General features: G+C 37.2%; 1 protein-coding gene across 4 annotated transcripts in view; it reads right to left on the reverse strand.

Annotated features, from left to right (window-relative positions):
* GRM7 (glutamate metabotropic receptor 7) overlaps window positions 1-16,425 on the reverse strand; it is a 988,889-nt gene that overhangs the window by 376,640 nt on the left and 595,824 nt on the right. For all 4 annotated transcript variants that reach the window (XR_008381860.1, XR_008381859.1, XM_053600338.1 and 1 more), the window contains exon 5: window positions 5,892-6,032. Coding sequence is in view for 2 of the 4 variants with exons in the window: in XM_053600338.1 (XP_053456313.1) it covers window positions 5,892-6,032 (141 nt within the window). In the remaining 2 variants the exon portion in view is untranslated. The remainder of the gene's footprint in view (window positions 1-5,891; window positions 6,033-16,425) is intronic.

Here is a 16,425-nt window from a genome sequence, read left to right on the forward strand (position 1 = left end):
AATAAACGAATTCATTATCAAACAATAATTCTTAATTTGAAATGCTTACACATTATACAAAGATAGAAACCAGACATTTAAGAGGTAAGTAGGGGAAGTTTTCAGGGTGATGGTAGCAACAGAAATGCCAAACAAGACTCTAATATTCAGAGATGAGTCAGAGAATAAATTTAACAAACAGCCATATCAACACACCATCCTGTAATGCATGCTCATACCGGTTAAATCAGAATTGATCTGAGCCAAGCCTCTGTTTAAGAAAACAAGGCACAAAGGTGTAAAAATGCATTCTATTGAAGCTTCTCATCCAAATGGCTTCAGAAAGTCTTAGAGCACTGAAGAGTTAGATGTTATTTATTATACCATTAGATGAGGATTCCTTGATCATGCTAAATAAATTAAGTGTTGCAATATAACATCGATATGGCAATTAAAGGATAATTCAGAATAAAATAATAAAATGACAGGGAAAACAAATTACTACCGTCATAAGTTCTTTCTGCACATATATTCTCACTTACAGGTGTAATTCACTTTTCTTGATAGTCTTGTCAAAATTATACAAATTCTTAGGGGCCTGGGTCCAGATGAGGTTTAAGACTTTAGAAAAACATGGTTTATTCACCAACAGCATTTGTCAACAGTGTTTTTTTTTTTTTTTTAATAACCCTGCTAAAAGAATTGTACTTCAACTATTAACTTCGAGAATTGAGGTATAAAAAGAAAACAACAATAACAACAACAAAAACACAGCTGAAGGATTCTGACCTTCCAAAATGTGGACATTTACCCGAGGGTGCCATTTAGCACTTGATATCTTTGCAAAGTAAACACTGATTGATTAGGGTCACAAATCAAAACTGAGTATGTTTATTGTGTCACATGAGAGCACTAGAAATAGGACACAAAGGGTTGTCACAAAAAAAGTTAAAAATGTATTTATCCTCTGTCATCTCAAAAGAAAAACACATCTCTGAAAGTCAGATTGTCCCTTCATAGGATGATGGATTTCTAAATGCTGAGTTTCTTCTTTTCAACAAGGAGATAACTCTAAACTCTGATGAATCAATATTCACAAAGTAGCACTAGGCAGCATAGCAATGTTAGTGTAAGACATGACAGCTAAGCCTTAGGTATGGCCCAGCCACAGGCAGAGGCATTCAGATTCTCAGAACCTCCTTGTGAAGTTAAAGAATGCATTTGGGACCTAGGATCGTGAGGATGCTTCTAACTACATGAGGGTCTGACTCATCAGAAGAAAATGAACGTTGGCATATGAGGTATTGAGTAAGTACAGGGCCCAGTGGTCCCTGGATACACACTCTGCGTTACAGGGTTAGAAAGCCTGGAGCTTCGCAGTTCACTTACCATAACATTAATTGATGCCTGCTTGCAAATTTTTTTTTTTTTTTTGTAGTTTTTAACCGGGGCTAGGTTTGAACCCGCCACCTCAGGCATATGGGGCCTACGCCCCACGTCTTTGAGCCACAGGCGCCACCTGTTCACAAATGTTTGATACTGCAATGCATCACTGCATACCTGACTCCCCAGTGAAGAGCTCCTGACTCTACTTATGTGTCTTATTATGTTTGATACATACATCCTGATCTTCCTTAGGAGTGACAATGACAATAGAATCTTCTTGAACACCACATTCAGGCCAGAATAGCAGAAAACCCTTGTCATTATCGAGCTATGTACCAGTATCACTTTAGTTCCTCTTCTTGAATTATCTCATTTAACATGCACCACAACTTTGAATGTGAAGTTTTACTATTCTCATTTCAGACATGACTCACAAGTGTGTTCATAGGGTTACCTAGAATGCAAGGCCAGCCCTCTTTGATTCCAAAATCTATGGTTTTTAACCGCTTTGATATAGTGATTTTCCTGACTCCGAGGTGGCCTCTGCCTTTTTTGTCAGAGACATCACTTCGGTTGTACAATTTTCCTTCTTTCTGTGGCCTTAATGCCTGCACAGAAACATAAATTCACAGATATCACACTCTAAACTCTAAACTGTATCAGGAGTTTATAGGCAAGTGTCAAGGGTGAACACACCCAGCTGGTGGGCTGTGGGTGAGTGAATATAAATACAACTTGAATGATATCACTTCTAATCACTTTCTACCTCTAAAGGGCAAGTTGCCTGTGGTGAGCTGTCTAGTAGATATTATTTTATTGTGTTTACAACTTGCACTGTCTCTACAAGAAAACATAGGTCTACTATGAAGTTGCGCGGATGGCTTTCATACCTGTCAACTGGAGTTTGTGTCTCCTGTGAGAGCACAGATCATACACAAACTCATCTGTATGTCTGCTTGAGGGATAGCAGCCAAGATAACCCATGAGTAGGATGGTTCACTGATAAGGCTTGGTCTGTAACAGTGAAAATTAGAACACTGCCAGGGAAAGCTCAAGGAAGACCCGTCTCTCTCTCATACTTGGGAGATCCTAGGAACTGGATTTGAAGGAAAGTTGTTATGTTCTTATAATACTAAACAATGGGGTAGCATCCCTTGATTGACAAGACTTAAAAATGAATATGGATAATTCACAGGAATCAAGATTACACAGTTGTTTAGCTTGTTCCTCTATAAAAACACATGTGCACCTAACACCAAGTATGATTATGATGTATGTACCATGAATCTCATGTTTCTTAATCTATACTTGATATTTTTTCAACAGTTGGTCTTCTTCTCATGACTTATTATTTTCTTGTGATCTTAGAACTCACCATTATACCCTGACCTCAGGAATTTTCTCTCTCCACATAGTATATATCTCATTCCTTATGTTCAAAACTTATCAAATGATTTATTCGGTATTGATTTACTTGCAACTAATATATAACAAATGTTGCTCATTATGGCTTACGAGGCTATACATTCCAGAAGGAGGGGATTATTATAAGACATCCTTATTCTTTAGCAGATCCAAGGCAAAGAAAGAGATCTGGGGGTGGGGGGGTGTCTTACTCTGTCCTCATATGGAATCATTCCCATGATGCCAATGCACAGCCCCAGACTGCTCCGCTGACCTCTACCTCCAGTTGCTCTCCCTAATGTGCCCATTTCTTTAATGTTTCAAAATCTGTTTATGAGGTAAATAGGTTTTCCCATATAGCATCCTCATCCTTAGGCCTATCAGGCCTTATCCCTCCTTTTCTCTCTGCAATTGAAGATCCTTCATTAAAACACTGGAATCTGTTATCTCTCCATTGCTCCTCCTTCCCCACTAGTATAGATGTTTTCAGCATGCCATTTCTTCCAATCCTCCACTTTCAGGCTGAAGTATTCTTAAAATTCAATATTTTTAATAATAAATACCATTTTGTGAATACTATGTGTACCAAAGGAAGATGCACGGCAGGTGTAATCCCACTAATCCCCCTCCCTCTTCTCACCTCCCCCCTCCCTCCCCTCTCTTTTCCCCTTCCCCCTATTCTTAGGTTGTAACTGGGTTATAGCTTTCATGTGAAAGCCCTAAATTAGTTTCATAGTAGGGCTGAGTACATTGGATACTTTTTCTTCCATTCTTGAGAAGCACAACAACTAAGAAAATGCCAGGAAGGCTATGTTAACCAGTGTGATGAAAATGTGTCAAACGGTCTATAAAACCAGTGTATGGTGTCCCATGATCACATTAATGTACACAGCTATGATTTAATAAAATAAAATAAAATAAAAAATATTAAAAAAAAAAGAAAATGAAAAAAGGAAGAACAAGAAAGAAACAAACATGTGACCTGCTTTGTCCTCAGATCCAGTAAGTGGAAGAGTAAGAGATAGGATGATGGTGACTGCATTTACCTCCAGTCAGCATGGTACCTGGTACCACGACAGAAAAAAAGGGAGATGGGAGAATATATCAACAATTTAGAGCCATGGGTAATTTAGTGAACACGATCATAGATTATTTACATGAAAGGAGTTTTATAGGAAGACACAAAAAATTTTGTTCCCATATTGTTTGGTAGTGGTTTGGATAATGCCCTAATTCCCTTTCACAGACCCAAATTCTCAATAGCACCACTAAAATATGGCTACAGATAAAAACAACCTATGTTAGAGCACATAAACATACAAGGCCTTGGTCTTAGATGAGGATAATCTTAATGTCCATCAAACAATCCATCCACCTTCCAGACAAATAACCCAGAAAATTCTCATCAATCATCTGCATACTTCTAATACTCTGAATGTTCCCTGTCATTTAGACAAATTATTCAGTTGTCAAACTAATTTTTTCAGTTTCCACCTGAAAGCTTTGTGTCATCTAAATCTATTCAACATTAAATTAATTTTCCTCAACATTATAGGGACCATATTTCTGAAAATACCTTATTGTCATACAACATGATCCAGACAACGTGCTCAATCTGATATTATACCTCCAATATATGCATTGTATAGATTTTGTATCGCTGTTTTTATTCATGTCTCTGTTCATATATCTCTTTTTTGACAGATAACTCCTTAAGAAAAATGCCTACAGTTAAAAATCCTCACGCTATTCATGGCATTCTTAGTACCAACATATTCCATGTAACCTACCCGATTAACAGGTGCTTGGTAAGTAGATGAACCTAAAACATTCAGATGATCAATATACAAAAAGCTATATTGCAAGGATAAACTATACATAGGAACTGTGTCCAACATAAATGTGCCTTTCTTGGTTATACAGAAGACACTTTACGGTTTTCTGAGAACTCAATATCATTGTTTAAAATGTTGATGGCTTCTGGAGTACAGGGTTAGGTAATGCTGTTTAAATGAGGTTGAAATGATAGGATGGTAGATCATATCACATACCCTGTGTAACACCTTAGCATAAAGACCAAATTCCACTTACATACTTTCCCAACGTGACTTAGTGCCCATCTCTCTACACCTACAACCTTGGTTCACACATTCTCCAGCCCATCTTCTCCTTCTCTAACCAGCTAATGCCAAATTCATTGTTGGATCTTGACTCAGGATAATTCCTCCCAAAAGTCTTTTGAGACAGCTGCTATCTTCATCACAAGGGAAAATCCTTAGTCATGTGCCTTTCTAGCCCTTACAACACATATAGAAGTTTGTAAGTGTGTATTCATTAGCAAGATCAACACATATAGAAGTTTGTAAGTGTGTATTCATTAGCAAGATCCCCAGAATAATGTCAGATTCCCTCCACTAGATGCCAATGAGCGTGGAAGCAGGGTTTGCTCAGTATCAAATCACCAGTACCTACCACGGTGCTTAGCAGAAAGGAGTTGCTGAATAAATGTTTGTAAATGAATAAAAAAAATGAATATGTAAATTTCCCTCTGACTACTTACATGCTCACACACATTTTCACGTGTAATACTTACATAAGGTTACATACAAGGAGCAGTCAATATTTTAAGCATATTTTAAGACACAGGTAGTTCATTAATTTAGATATCATGGAAAAAAATGTGGACTTCTTGTTATTTTAAACTCCAACATTTTGTTCCCTTAACCAGATATATTATTGCTCATGGTAAGAGTTAAATCTGGCAATGTTATGGGGCTTGTCAAAGATTTTTGTCTATGCAAAAATGACTTCATACTCCTGGCTAGAACATGAACTAATATTTATCAATGAGAGCATTTAAAGCAACATGACCCCTTCTAAATTCAAAGCATTAGGGAAAATGTCAATTACTGCTAGAAAAACAGGCAGAAAAGAATACATTCTTGTCCGTTCTTCTTTTGTCCTGCAAGACTTACGCTCCTGTCCCATTTTCTGAACAATCTAGTAAAATTCAATTTACTTTTTCAATTTGTCTCCAGCCAAGCTTCCTTCTGTCAGCTATGCAGACATTGCAATGCTAGCCACGTAGAGTAATAGGAGAAGGACAACAAGAATTAAATTACCTGTGCATTTGCGATCCGTGTCTTCTTTTTTTGACCCACTAATCGTCAACTTGCAGTTGAAGTTTTCCTCCCAGTATTCAGCAAACCATACATTTCTCCTGTTGTTTTCAAGGGTGCGGGATGTAAAGTAGGCATCAAATCCTAAACAGAGTTAATTGAAAAGGTTAGTATTTGGGGGCCACCCCGGCACATATAGAAATAAAAATGCCAGTAATGTTTTTTTTGTTTGTTTGTTTGTCTTTTTGTTGTTGTTGTTGCAGTTTGGCTGGGGCCAGATTCGAACCTACCACCCTCAGTATATGGGGTTGGCACCTTACTCACTGAGCCACAGGCACTGCCCCCAGTAATGGTTTTGTTTGCTTGTTTCAGTAGACTGGATGCTCTTTGTATTAGAGAAAGAAAGGAGAGGAGAGGAGAGAGGGGAAGGGGAGGGGAGAAGGGAAGGGAAGGGAAGGGAAGGGAAGGGAAGGGAAGGGAAGGGAAGGGAATTCTGTGGCTAAATCCCTAGGGTCAATCTCTCAGTTGGCAACTATTATTGTTCCAGTATAGATGACAATACTGAGGTTTAGAAAGAATAGCAATATGCATAAGTTCTCCCATTTTGCCATATTTTGTACCCCTGACCATGTCAGTTACTGACTTGTGAATATCTTTTAAAGAACCCTCTTTTACTTTGTAATATCCCATTATGTAATTCATGTTCTAGTAAGAGATTTTGAAGAGGCTATAGATAAACTGACTCCAACATAAAGCTCAATCCTATTTATAAAGGATATCCAGAAGAGCAGAGAACCAGGAAGCCAGAATTCCTGGTTCATCTCTTTAAAACAGTGGAACTTTAAATGTTCCATAAGATGATAAGAGAATCAGAGTAGAGAAAATTGGATTCAGTGTCCCTACACCCAGGCTCAAATCTCAGCTCCACTAATTTCTCTCAGTTGTGGAAACATGAGCAGGTACACGCTCATCCTTTCTGATCTTCCTTTCCTCCCTGTGTGTCAATGAAGATGATACCACCTCCTTCCTCATCAGTGTCTTATTTAAGGTAATGGGAAGACTTTGGAAACTTACAAAATTGATTTCTAAGATCAAAAACCTTAGAAGAAAATGGACTTACTTTCAGATTATTTAAATTATTCAAAGTTCTCTCACCTTTAAGGCCATAAAACTTGTATACTAATTATAATTACAAAAATAATAAGCAGGGACAAGATAAGGTGGCTCATGCCCGTAATCCTAGCTCTCTGGGAGACTGAGATGGATGAATTACCTGAGCTGAGGAGTTTGAGGCCAGCCTGAGCATGTGTGAGACCCCATCTCTACTAAAAATAGAAAAACTAGCCAGGCATTGTGGAGGGCCTGGAGGAGTCCCAGCTACTTGGCAGGATGAGGCAAGAGAATTGCTGGAGCCCAGGAGTTTGAATTTGCTGTGAGCTATATAACACCACAGCACTGTACCCAAGGTGACAGAGTGAAGCTTTGTCACACAAAAAAACCTCAAAGCAAAAAACAGAGCAAAACAAAAACCCAAATAATAAGTATTTTATGTACATTCTCTCATTAAGTGTCACATCAAACTTAGGAAGTGGGTACCACTCAGGTCCATATTTTAGAGGTAGAAATGAAGGCTCAGAGAAGATGTGGACCGAGGTCTTAATCCAGATCCTGGCTTCTGACTTGCTTACTACATAGAACCGTAATACTATATCACATTTTGGTGGATGTGACAATCACCTGGACAGATAATATGGGACACAGAGACAGACTCATTGAAGTCAGTCAATGAGGATCTGGCTGTTTTTGTTTTTAACTTAAACTCCCTGGAAGATTCCTACACCCACCAAAGCTCAAAAATGCTGCCATGGAGCTTTTCTGTGACCAATTTCCTAGGCCCCTTCCTTTCCTTTTGTACTACACACCCTATCACCAACTTACTCCATCAGCCGCTGACTCCACAGGGTAACTGGGTAATGCAACAGGTAGACAAAAAACAGCAAGTGGGCAAGTATTGTGATGATAAGTCAGTTAAAATGGTAAAAACAGGTACATGGTCTGATAGTGCTGGAGTGAAAGCCATGTTCTAAAACAGGGCTCCTCTCAGGCAATTCAAAGCAGCAGGGGCAGAGGTTGAGTGCATATTATTCCATTTAGTTAATTCTTGCCGTCTTACCTCTGCTCAGAATTCTTACAGGACTGAACGATCTGTTAATGTGTCTTTACCAGAGCTATGGCAAAAAAATAAATGAAGTCTCGCGGGTTCCCTTTATACAACTTCATTCATGAAGAATGGAATTGTGCATGGGATAGTCAAGTTTTTATAAAAGACCTTGTTAGAACCATGCTCTTACAATGCCTTGGGATATATTCGGCAGCTCTTTGGGTTAAGCTCACCCCATAGCTCTTCCTTATTAATAGTTATGGAGCCTCTGTTACAGTGGTGGTCAAAGCCTTCCCTCTGGCTGAAGTCAACAAGCTATCACGATTGGCCTGTCACAGTTTCTGTAGCCTGAAGATTGTGCCTATCTTGTATTAGGAATAGGCTATTTAATGCAAGATTTACAGCCACCAATGTGGAGCACAGAGTCAGAGAGAGAAGCAGAAATCAGAAGAATCCAATTTAATTGTGCAATGCATATATGCACGTGTGTGTGTGAGACCATGAATGGAGACTTTCTTCCCGTCCCTACTACAGCCCAGAAGAAGAGGGCTCTGTACACATATCCCGTTATCATAAGTTAAATTACCAAAGTTTTTAAATGCAACACAGGGTGCCAAGATCAAGGTTTAAGTTTACAGGAAAGAGAATCAGAGTTAAAGAAGATCACTCCTTTATATGCAGCAGATGAATTTTTCCTTCCTTCCTTCCTTCCTTCCTTCCTTCCTTCCTTCCTTCCTTCCTTCCTTCCTTCCTTCCTTCCTTCCTTCCTTCCTTCCTTCCTTCCTTCCTTCCTTCCCTCCCTCCCTCCTGACAGAGTCTTACTTTGTTACCCTCAGTAGAGTGTCGTGGCATCACAGCTTACAGCAACCTCAAACTCTTGGGCTCAAGGGATTCTCTTCCCTCAGACTCCTGAGTAGCTGGGGCTATAGGCACCAGGCTATTTTTTAGAGACAGGGTCTCGCTCTGGCTCAGGCTGGTCTTGAACTCCTGAACTCAGGCAATCTACCTGCCTTGGCCTCCCAAGTGCTGGGATTACAGGTGTGAGCCACTGCGCTGAGCAAAATAGTTTCTTTTGCTGGACAGATAAATTTTATTTCAGGGTTTCTAGGTGACTGTGAAGCAAATGCCCCATTGGTTTACATGTTAAACAACACTCGTATAATTTGGTGTAAAGACAAAACAACATAGGGACAAAGAGGGCTTCAACTGACATGACTATACCAATCTGATTCATTTCTCTTTCAAGTCTTTGAGATTCCGGAAGTCAGAGACTGTACAATTCAATTCCCCCACCCCCCTTCCCAATTTTAGTTCACATGTAAATCAGTTTGGCAAGAAGTCATCACTGATCTCTCAGGATGAATCCAGCCTCTCAGATACACCCACAAATTCTTTGGCTATGTCAGATAACGAGAATACTGGAAAGCAGACATTGTTTCTGAGAAAACAGAATTATTGCAATGAAAATTACTACACAAAGAACAAAAATCCCATGGGAAGGGTTTATTGAAGAGGTAGAGGGAATAATGCCTGCAATGTTATTCCAAAAAATGGTTCCAAAGGGTTGTTGGATGATCTATAACGCCAGAATGCCTGACATTTTTTATTCCTTTAAACTGCCTAGGAAACATAAGCTCATTTATGTAATCTGAATATACGTATATGGAAATAAATACGGATATAAACAACACACATCATATTAATAGTTTAACATTTAAAAGCAAACTCTGAAACTAGAATTATAGACTTCAATTCCTATCTTTGTCACTTGCTGGCCAGATTACCTTCAGCAAAAGACCTAACCAGTACAAATTTCACAATCTATAAAATGAGGATGATGATGGTAACTACTCCAAAGGATTGTTGTGACTATTGAACATGCTAATTGACGCAGCATTTATTAATAGATGAATGCCTGACACCTAGCCAGAATGTGTTAGCTAACATAAAAGAAAATTTTAAAGGCATACATATAAGATGAGAAAAAGAGAGCGAGAGAACATGAAGAGAATATTTAGGAAACTTTAAACGTTAATGCTAGGAACTATGCGTCGTGAAGTGTTCAGCTATCAAGATCCTGGCTTTGAGAGAACGTGCTTTCACTTGTACCGAAGGCTGTGTCTCCCCCGTCTGCAGATCATTTTTTATAGAAAATAAAGCTCTCTCTTTAAAATTAAACAAACAAAAAATCTTGGCTTAGCACTCAGATGAACCTTGAGTTTGAATCCTGATTCTACCAACTACCAGCTATTTTATTTAACTCATCTTATGCTAAGGCAGTCACTTAGATTTCTGTTGCTTTTGTTTTGTTGTTAAATAATACATTTTCGGTTTGCTTAAACTTTTTCAACTTATTCATTCCCTTTAAGAAAAAACTAAGGCTTAGCGCCTGTAGCTTAGAGGCTAGGGCACTGGCCACATATACCTGGGCTGGCAGGTTTGAACCCAGCCCGGGCCTGCCAAACAACAATGACAACTACAACAGAAAAATGGCCAGGCATTGTGGCAGGCACTTGTAGTCCCAGCTACTTGGGAAGTTGAGGCAAGAGAATCGCTTAAGCCCAAGAGTTGAAGGTTGCTGTGAGCTGTGACGCCACAGCACTCTACCAAGGGTGACATAGTGAGACTCTGTCTCAAAAAAAAACTTAATAAGGCACCTACATTTCCTCACCTACATAACAGATGGTTTTCAATAAGTTAAATATAAAGGCTAAACCAAGTAATTTTTTTTTACTTGTTTCCCATTTATTTTTATGAGTATATACTCATGGGGGTGCAAGTGGAATTTTGTTACATTGATACATTGCATTTTGGTGAAATCAGGGCCTCCAGCGTATACCTCCCTGAAGAAACACACATTGTACCCATCAGGCAACCTCCCATTGTCCAACCCCTTCCCACCACTTGGCCCCTTGGAGACTCTACTGGCCATCATTCCACACTCTGCTTCCATGCTTACACATTATTTAGCTCCCACCTAGAAGTATGAATGTTCAGTATTTGTCTTTCTGTGTCTGAGTTGTTTTAATTAACATAATGGCTTCCAGTTCCATCCCTGTTGTTGCAAAAGACGTGATTCCGTTCTTTTTGTACAGCTAAATAACACTCTATAATGTATATATACCACATTTTCTTTATACATTTCTCCATTGATTGATTCCAAGGTTTATTCCATATCTTTGCGATTATGCATAGAGATGAGATAAACCTCCAAGTGAAGGTATCTTTTTAGTATATTTATTTATTTTCCTTTGGGTAGATACCCAGAAGTGAGATTGCTGACTTTGGTAGGTCTAGGGTCAGTTCTTTGAGAAATCTCCACACTGTTTTCAGTATGGAAGTTGTGCTAATTTACATCTCCACCAACAGTGTAGAGTACCATCTCTTCTGCATACTCACGGACATCCGTTATTTCTTTTCCTAATAATAACCTTTCGGATATTTGTAAGGTGATACCTCATTGTGGTTTTTATTTGCATTTTATTTTGCCAGGAAGATGCCATGTGGTTTAAGTCCCATTTGTTTAATTTTGTTTTTGCTACTTGACTTTTTAGAACTTAGTCATAAATTCTTTGCTAGACAAATGTTCAGAAGAGTTTTCCCTCAGATTTTCCCCTTTTAGTATTTTTATTGTTTTAGGTGTTACATTAACATCTTTAATTCATCTTTTTTTTTTTTTTTTTTTGGCCAGGGCTGGGTTTGAACCCGCCACCTCCGGCATATGGGACCGGCGCCCTACTCCTTGAGCCGCAGGCGCTGCCCTCTTTAATTCGTCTTGAGTTGGGTTTTGTATATGGTAAAAGATAGGGATCCAGTTTCATTCTTCTGGATAGGGCTCTCTAATTTTCCTAGCATCACTTATTGAAAGAAAAGTATGTGTTCTGTTGAATTGGTCAAAAGTCAGTTGACTGTCTATGGTTTTATTTCTAGGTGATCTAATCTGTACAATTAATCTATATATCTATTTTTATACCAGTATCATGATTTTTGGGTTATGATAGCCTCGTAGTACAATTTGAAGTCAGGCAATGTCATGTCTGCAGCTTTGTTCTCTTTGCTCAAGATTGCTTCAGCTACGAGGACTCTTCGTTAGCTCCATATGAACTTTAGAGGTTTTTTTTTTTTTTCTAATTCTGTGAAAAGTGATAACGGTATTTTGAAAGGAATTACATTAAGTCTTTAAATAGCCTTAGGCAGTCTTGTCACTGTAACAATATCACTTCTTCCGATCTATGAGCTTTGGATATTTTTCATTTATTTGTGTCACCTGCAATTTCTTTCATCAGTGTTTTCTAGTTTTCCTTGAAGAGATCTTTCACCTCCTTGGTTAAATGTATCCCTGTGTATTTTTATCTTTTTTCACTCATCGTAAATGGGAATTACCTCTTGATTTTGTTCCCAGCTAAATCATTGGTATGTAGCAAGGTACTTATTTCTGTACAATGATGTTGTATCCTGAAATTTTTCTGTATTGAATTATCAAATCTGTGAGTTATTTGGCAGAGTTTTTAGGATTTTTCTAGATGTAAGATCATATCATCAGTGACAAAGACAATTTGATTTCCTCCTCCAATTTTGGTGCCTCTTGCCTGCTTGCTGTGACAAGGCCTGCTATTACTGTATTGAATAGAAGTGGTGAAAGTGGGCATTCTTGTTCTAGTCCGCTTTTTAGGAGAGAAAGCTTTCACATTTCCCCCATTAAGTATAATGTTTGCTGTGAGTTTGTCATAGATAGCCTTTATTACTTTGAGATAGTTTCCTTTAATGCCTAGTGAGATGAGAATGTTTATCATGAAGGGATGCTAAACTTTATTGAATACGTTTTCTGTGTCTATTGAGATAATCATGTGGTTTTTGTCCTTAAACATGCTTATATGATGATGTGATATATCACATTTATTGATTTGAATATATGTTCAACTATTCTTGCATCCCTATTCTAAAACCCACTTGATATGGGTTTGATGTGCTGTTGGGTTCTATTTTCTACTATTTTGTTGAGGATTTTTGTGTTTATATTTCTTTCTTCCTCCCCTCCCCTCCCCTCCCCTCCCCTCCCCTCTCCTTCCCTCCCCTCCCCTCCCCTTCCCTCCCCTTCCCTTTCTTTCATTTTGCTACCAGGGTGATACTGGCCTTGTACAATGACTTGGGGAAAATTCCCCTTTCCTTGATTTTTTGGAATAGTTTCAGCTATTTGGTAGAATTCACTTGGGAATCTATCTGGCCCTAAGTTTTTTGTTTTCTTTTGCTTTTCTTTTTTAAAAAAAAAGGCTATGTTAACCACTGTGATAAAAATGTGTCAAATGGTTTATGAAGCGAGTGTATGATGCCCCATGATCATATCAATGTATACAGTTATGATTTAATAAAAAAAAAATTCTCTCTTCTTTTCTTGGTTAGTTTAGCTAGCAGTTTACTGATTTTGTTTATCTTTTTTAATATTATTAAATCACAGCTGTGTACATTAATGCGATCATGGGGCACCATACACTGGTTTTGTAGACCGTTTGACACATTTTCATCACACTGGTTAACACAGCCTTTCTGGCATTTTCTTAGCTATTGTGTTAAGACATTTACAGTCTACATTTACTGAGTTTCACATGTACCCTTGTAAGTGTTTATCTTTTTTGAAGAACCAACTTTTCATTTTTTTGATCCTTTGTATTGGTTTTAGGTCTCCATTTCATTTAGTCCTACTCTGATCTTTGTTATTTCTTTTTTTCTGCTAAGTTTGGATTTGGTTTGTTTTTCTTTGTCAAGTTCCTTGAGGTACACCATTAGCTTGTTAATTTGTGATTTTTGTACTTTTTTTGTATAGGCATTTAATGATACAAACTTCCTTCTTAGCACTGCTTTTGTTCTAACCTATAGGCTTTTGCATGTTATGTTTTCATCTTCATTAATTTAAAACATTTTATAAATTTTGTCTTAATTTCGTTATTGACCCAGTGATCACTCAGGGGCATATTGTTTAGTTTCCATGTTTTTGCATATTTTCTAAAGTCCCTCTTTGTATTATTTCTAACATTATTCCATTGTAGTTTAAGAAGATATTTGATATAATTTCAATTATTTTTTTAATTTGTTAAGACTTATTTTGTGGCCTAAGTTGGTGTCTAGCATGGACAATGTTCCATGTGCTGATGGAATGAATGTTTAGTGTATATTTTGGGGAATCCAATGTTTTATAAATGTTTTCTAAGTCTATTTGATTTGAAGTCCAATTTAAGACCAATGTTCCTTTGTTGTTTTTCTGCCTTGATGATCTGTCTAGTGCTATGAGTATGTTGTTGAAGTACCCCATTAGTATTGCTTATTGCTGTTTATCTCTTTCTCTAGGACTAATAATAACTGTTTTATAAATCTAGGAGCTCTGGTGTTGGGTGTGTATATATGTAGGATTATTATATCCTCTTGTTGAATTGATTCCTTGTATAGGCATTTAATGATACAAACTTTGATTTAAAGTTCATTTTACCTTTAGTAAGTTCTGATATTTCTGCTTTAAAGTTTGATTTAAAGTTCATTTTACCTTTTGTAAGTCCTGATATTTCTGCTTGCTTTTGTTTTCCACTTGCATGGAATAGTTACTTTTTACCTCTTTACTTTCAATCTGTGTGTGTCTGTACAGGTAAGGTAAATTTTTTGTACAAAGAATATAATTGGGTTGTATTTTTTAATCCATTCTGCCAGTCTCTACCTTCTTGTGTGTGGACCATTTAACCCATTTATGTTCAAGGTTAATATTAATAATACAAAAGTTTTCAGACAGACAGTGTTATGGTCCATTATTTCACCTCCAAGAAATACAATCAGCAGTATCCTTTCTGATTCACAAGTTTCAACTTGGTCAGCCTATTGATGTTGTCAGAAGGGCTTCATTTGTTTCCATCCACATTAATTTTATATTTTTTGATTTTTGTGTATCTCGAAACTTTCATATTGACCCATGTATTTGAGGTTTTATTCTCATCATAGTATTAATTCTTTTCTAATTATTTTATAGATTTTTGTCTTCTCTTTTTGTCCTTGCAGTTCTATGAAATTCTGTGATGATGTCTTTTGATTCATTCCTCTATCACTTCATGTGATCGTTTTATTAGAACTTCAAGTTAAATTTTCATGTATTTTTGTGATGGTGAATATTTTTTGTTTCATGTTTAAAACCTATTTGATCATTTCCTGTATAGCTAGTTTAATAATGATGATTTCCCTCAGTGTTTGTTTCTCTGGAAAGGGTTTTTATTTCTCCTTATATCTGAAGCCCACTCTGACAGGATTTAAAATTCTTGGATGATAGTTTTATTATTTTTTTTCTTTCAACATTGTGAAAATGCCATTCTCTTCTGGCCTATAAGATTTCTTGTGAGAAGTCCACCGTTTGTTTGATGGTATTTCTTTATATCAGACTATATCCTTTACTCTTGGTCATTTTAAAATTCTTTCTTTCACTTTAATTTGAGACATTCAGAATATAATATGCCATAGTGAAGTCCTTTATGCGGGGTATTTGCCTGAAGATTGCTAGTACTTATATTGTTTAACTCTCTTGCTACATCTGGGAAATTTTCATCCATTAGTTCCTTAAAGGAATTTCTAAACTTTTTGATCTTACTTCTCCTTGAGAACGCCTACCATTTGTGAGTTCAGTCGCAGATGAGTCTGAGAGCATATGTAGTCTCAGATACTTTGAAGGGTTTTTTTTACTCTTTTGAAAAATTATTTTTTAAAAAATTTGTGTCTGTCTACATTATTTTAAAAACACTGTTTTCAAGTTCTAAAAGTCATACTTTACTTTGTATAGTCTATTATTAGAGCTTTTGAGTATATTTTTTGTTTCCATTGATGAGGTTTTCCATTAATGTTTGGTTTGTTTTAGAATAATTATCTCTTTGATAAATTACTCATTTATAGCTTACATTAATTTTCCAATATCCTTGTGTTGGTTTTCAGATTTCCCTTGCATTTAATTAAACTTCTTTAAAATAAATATTTTGAATTCTTTGACATTTCAAAAAGTTCTCTTTTTTTTTTTTTTTTTGAGACAGAGTCTTACTCTGTCGCCCTTGGTAGAGTGCCATGGCTTCATAGCTCACAGCAACCTCTAAATCTTGTGCTTAAGTGATTCTCTTGCCTCAGCCTCCAAATAGCTGGGATTACAGGTGCCCACCACAATGCCCAGCTATTTTTTTTTTTGTTGTTGTAGTCGTCATTTTTGTTTGGCAGGCAAGGGCTGGATTCAAACCTGCCAGCTCCAGTATATGTGGCCACTAAGCTATAGGCGCCGAGCTTCAAAAACTTCTTTTTGACTGGAATCTGTTGCTAAACAATTGTTGTAGTCCTTTGCTGGTGTCACATATCCTTTCCTTTTCA

Source organism: Nycticebus coucang, chromosome 8, assembly GCF_027406575.1.
Source record: "Nycticebus coucang isolate mNycCou1 chromosome 8, mNycCou1.pri, whole genome shotgun sequence".
Lineage (NCBI taxonomy): Eukaryota > Metazoa > Chordata > Mammalia > Primates > Lorisidae > Nycticebus > Nycticebus coucang.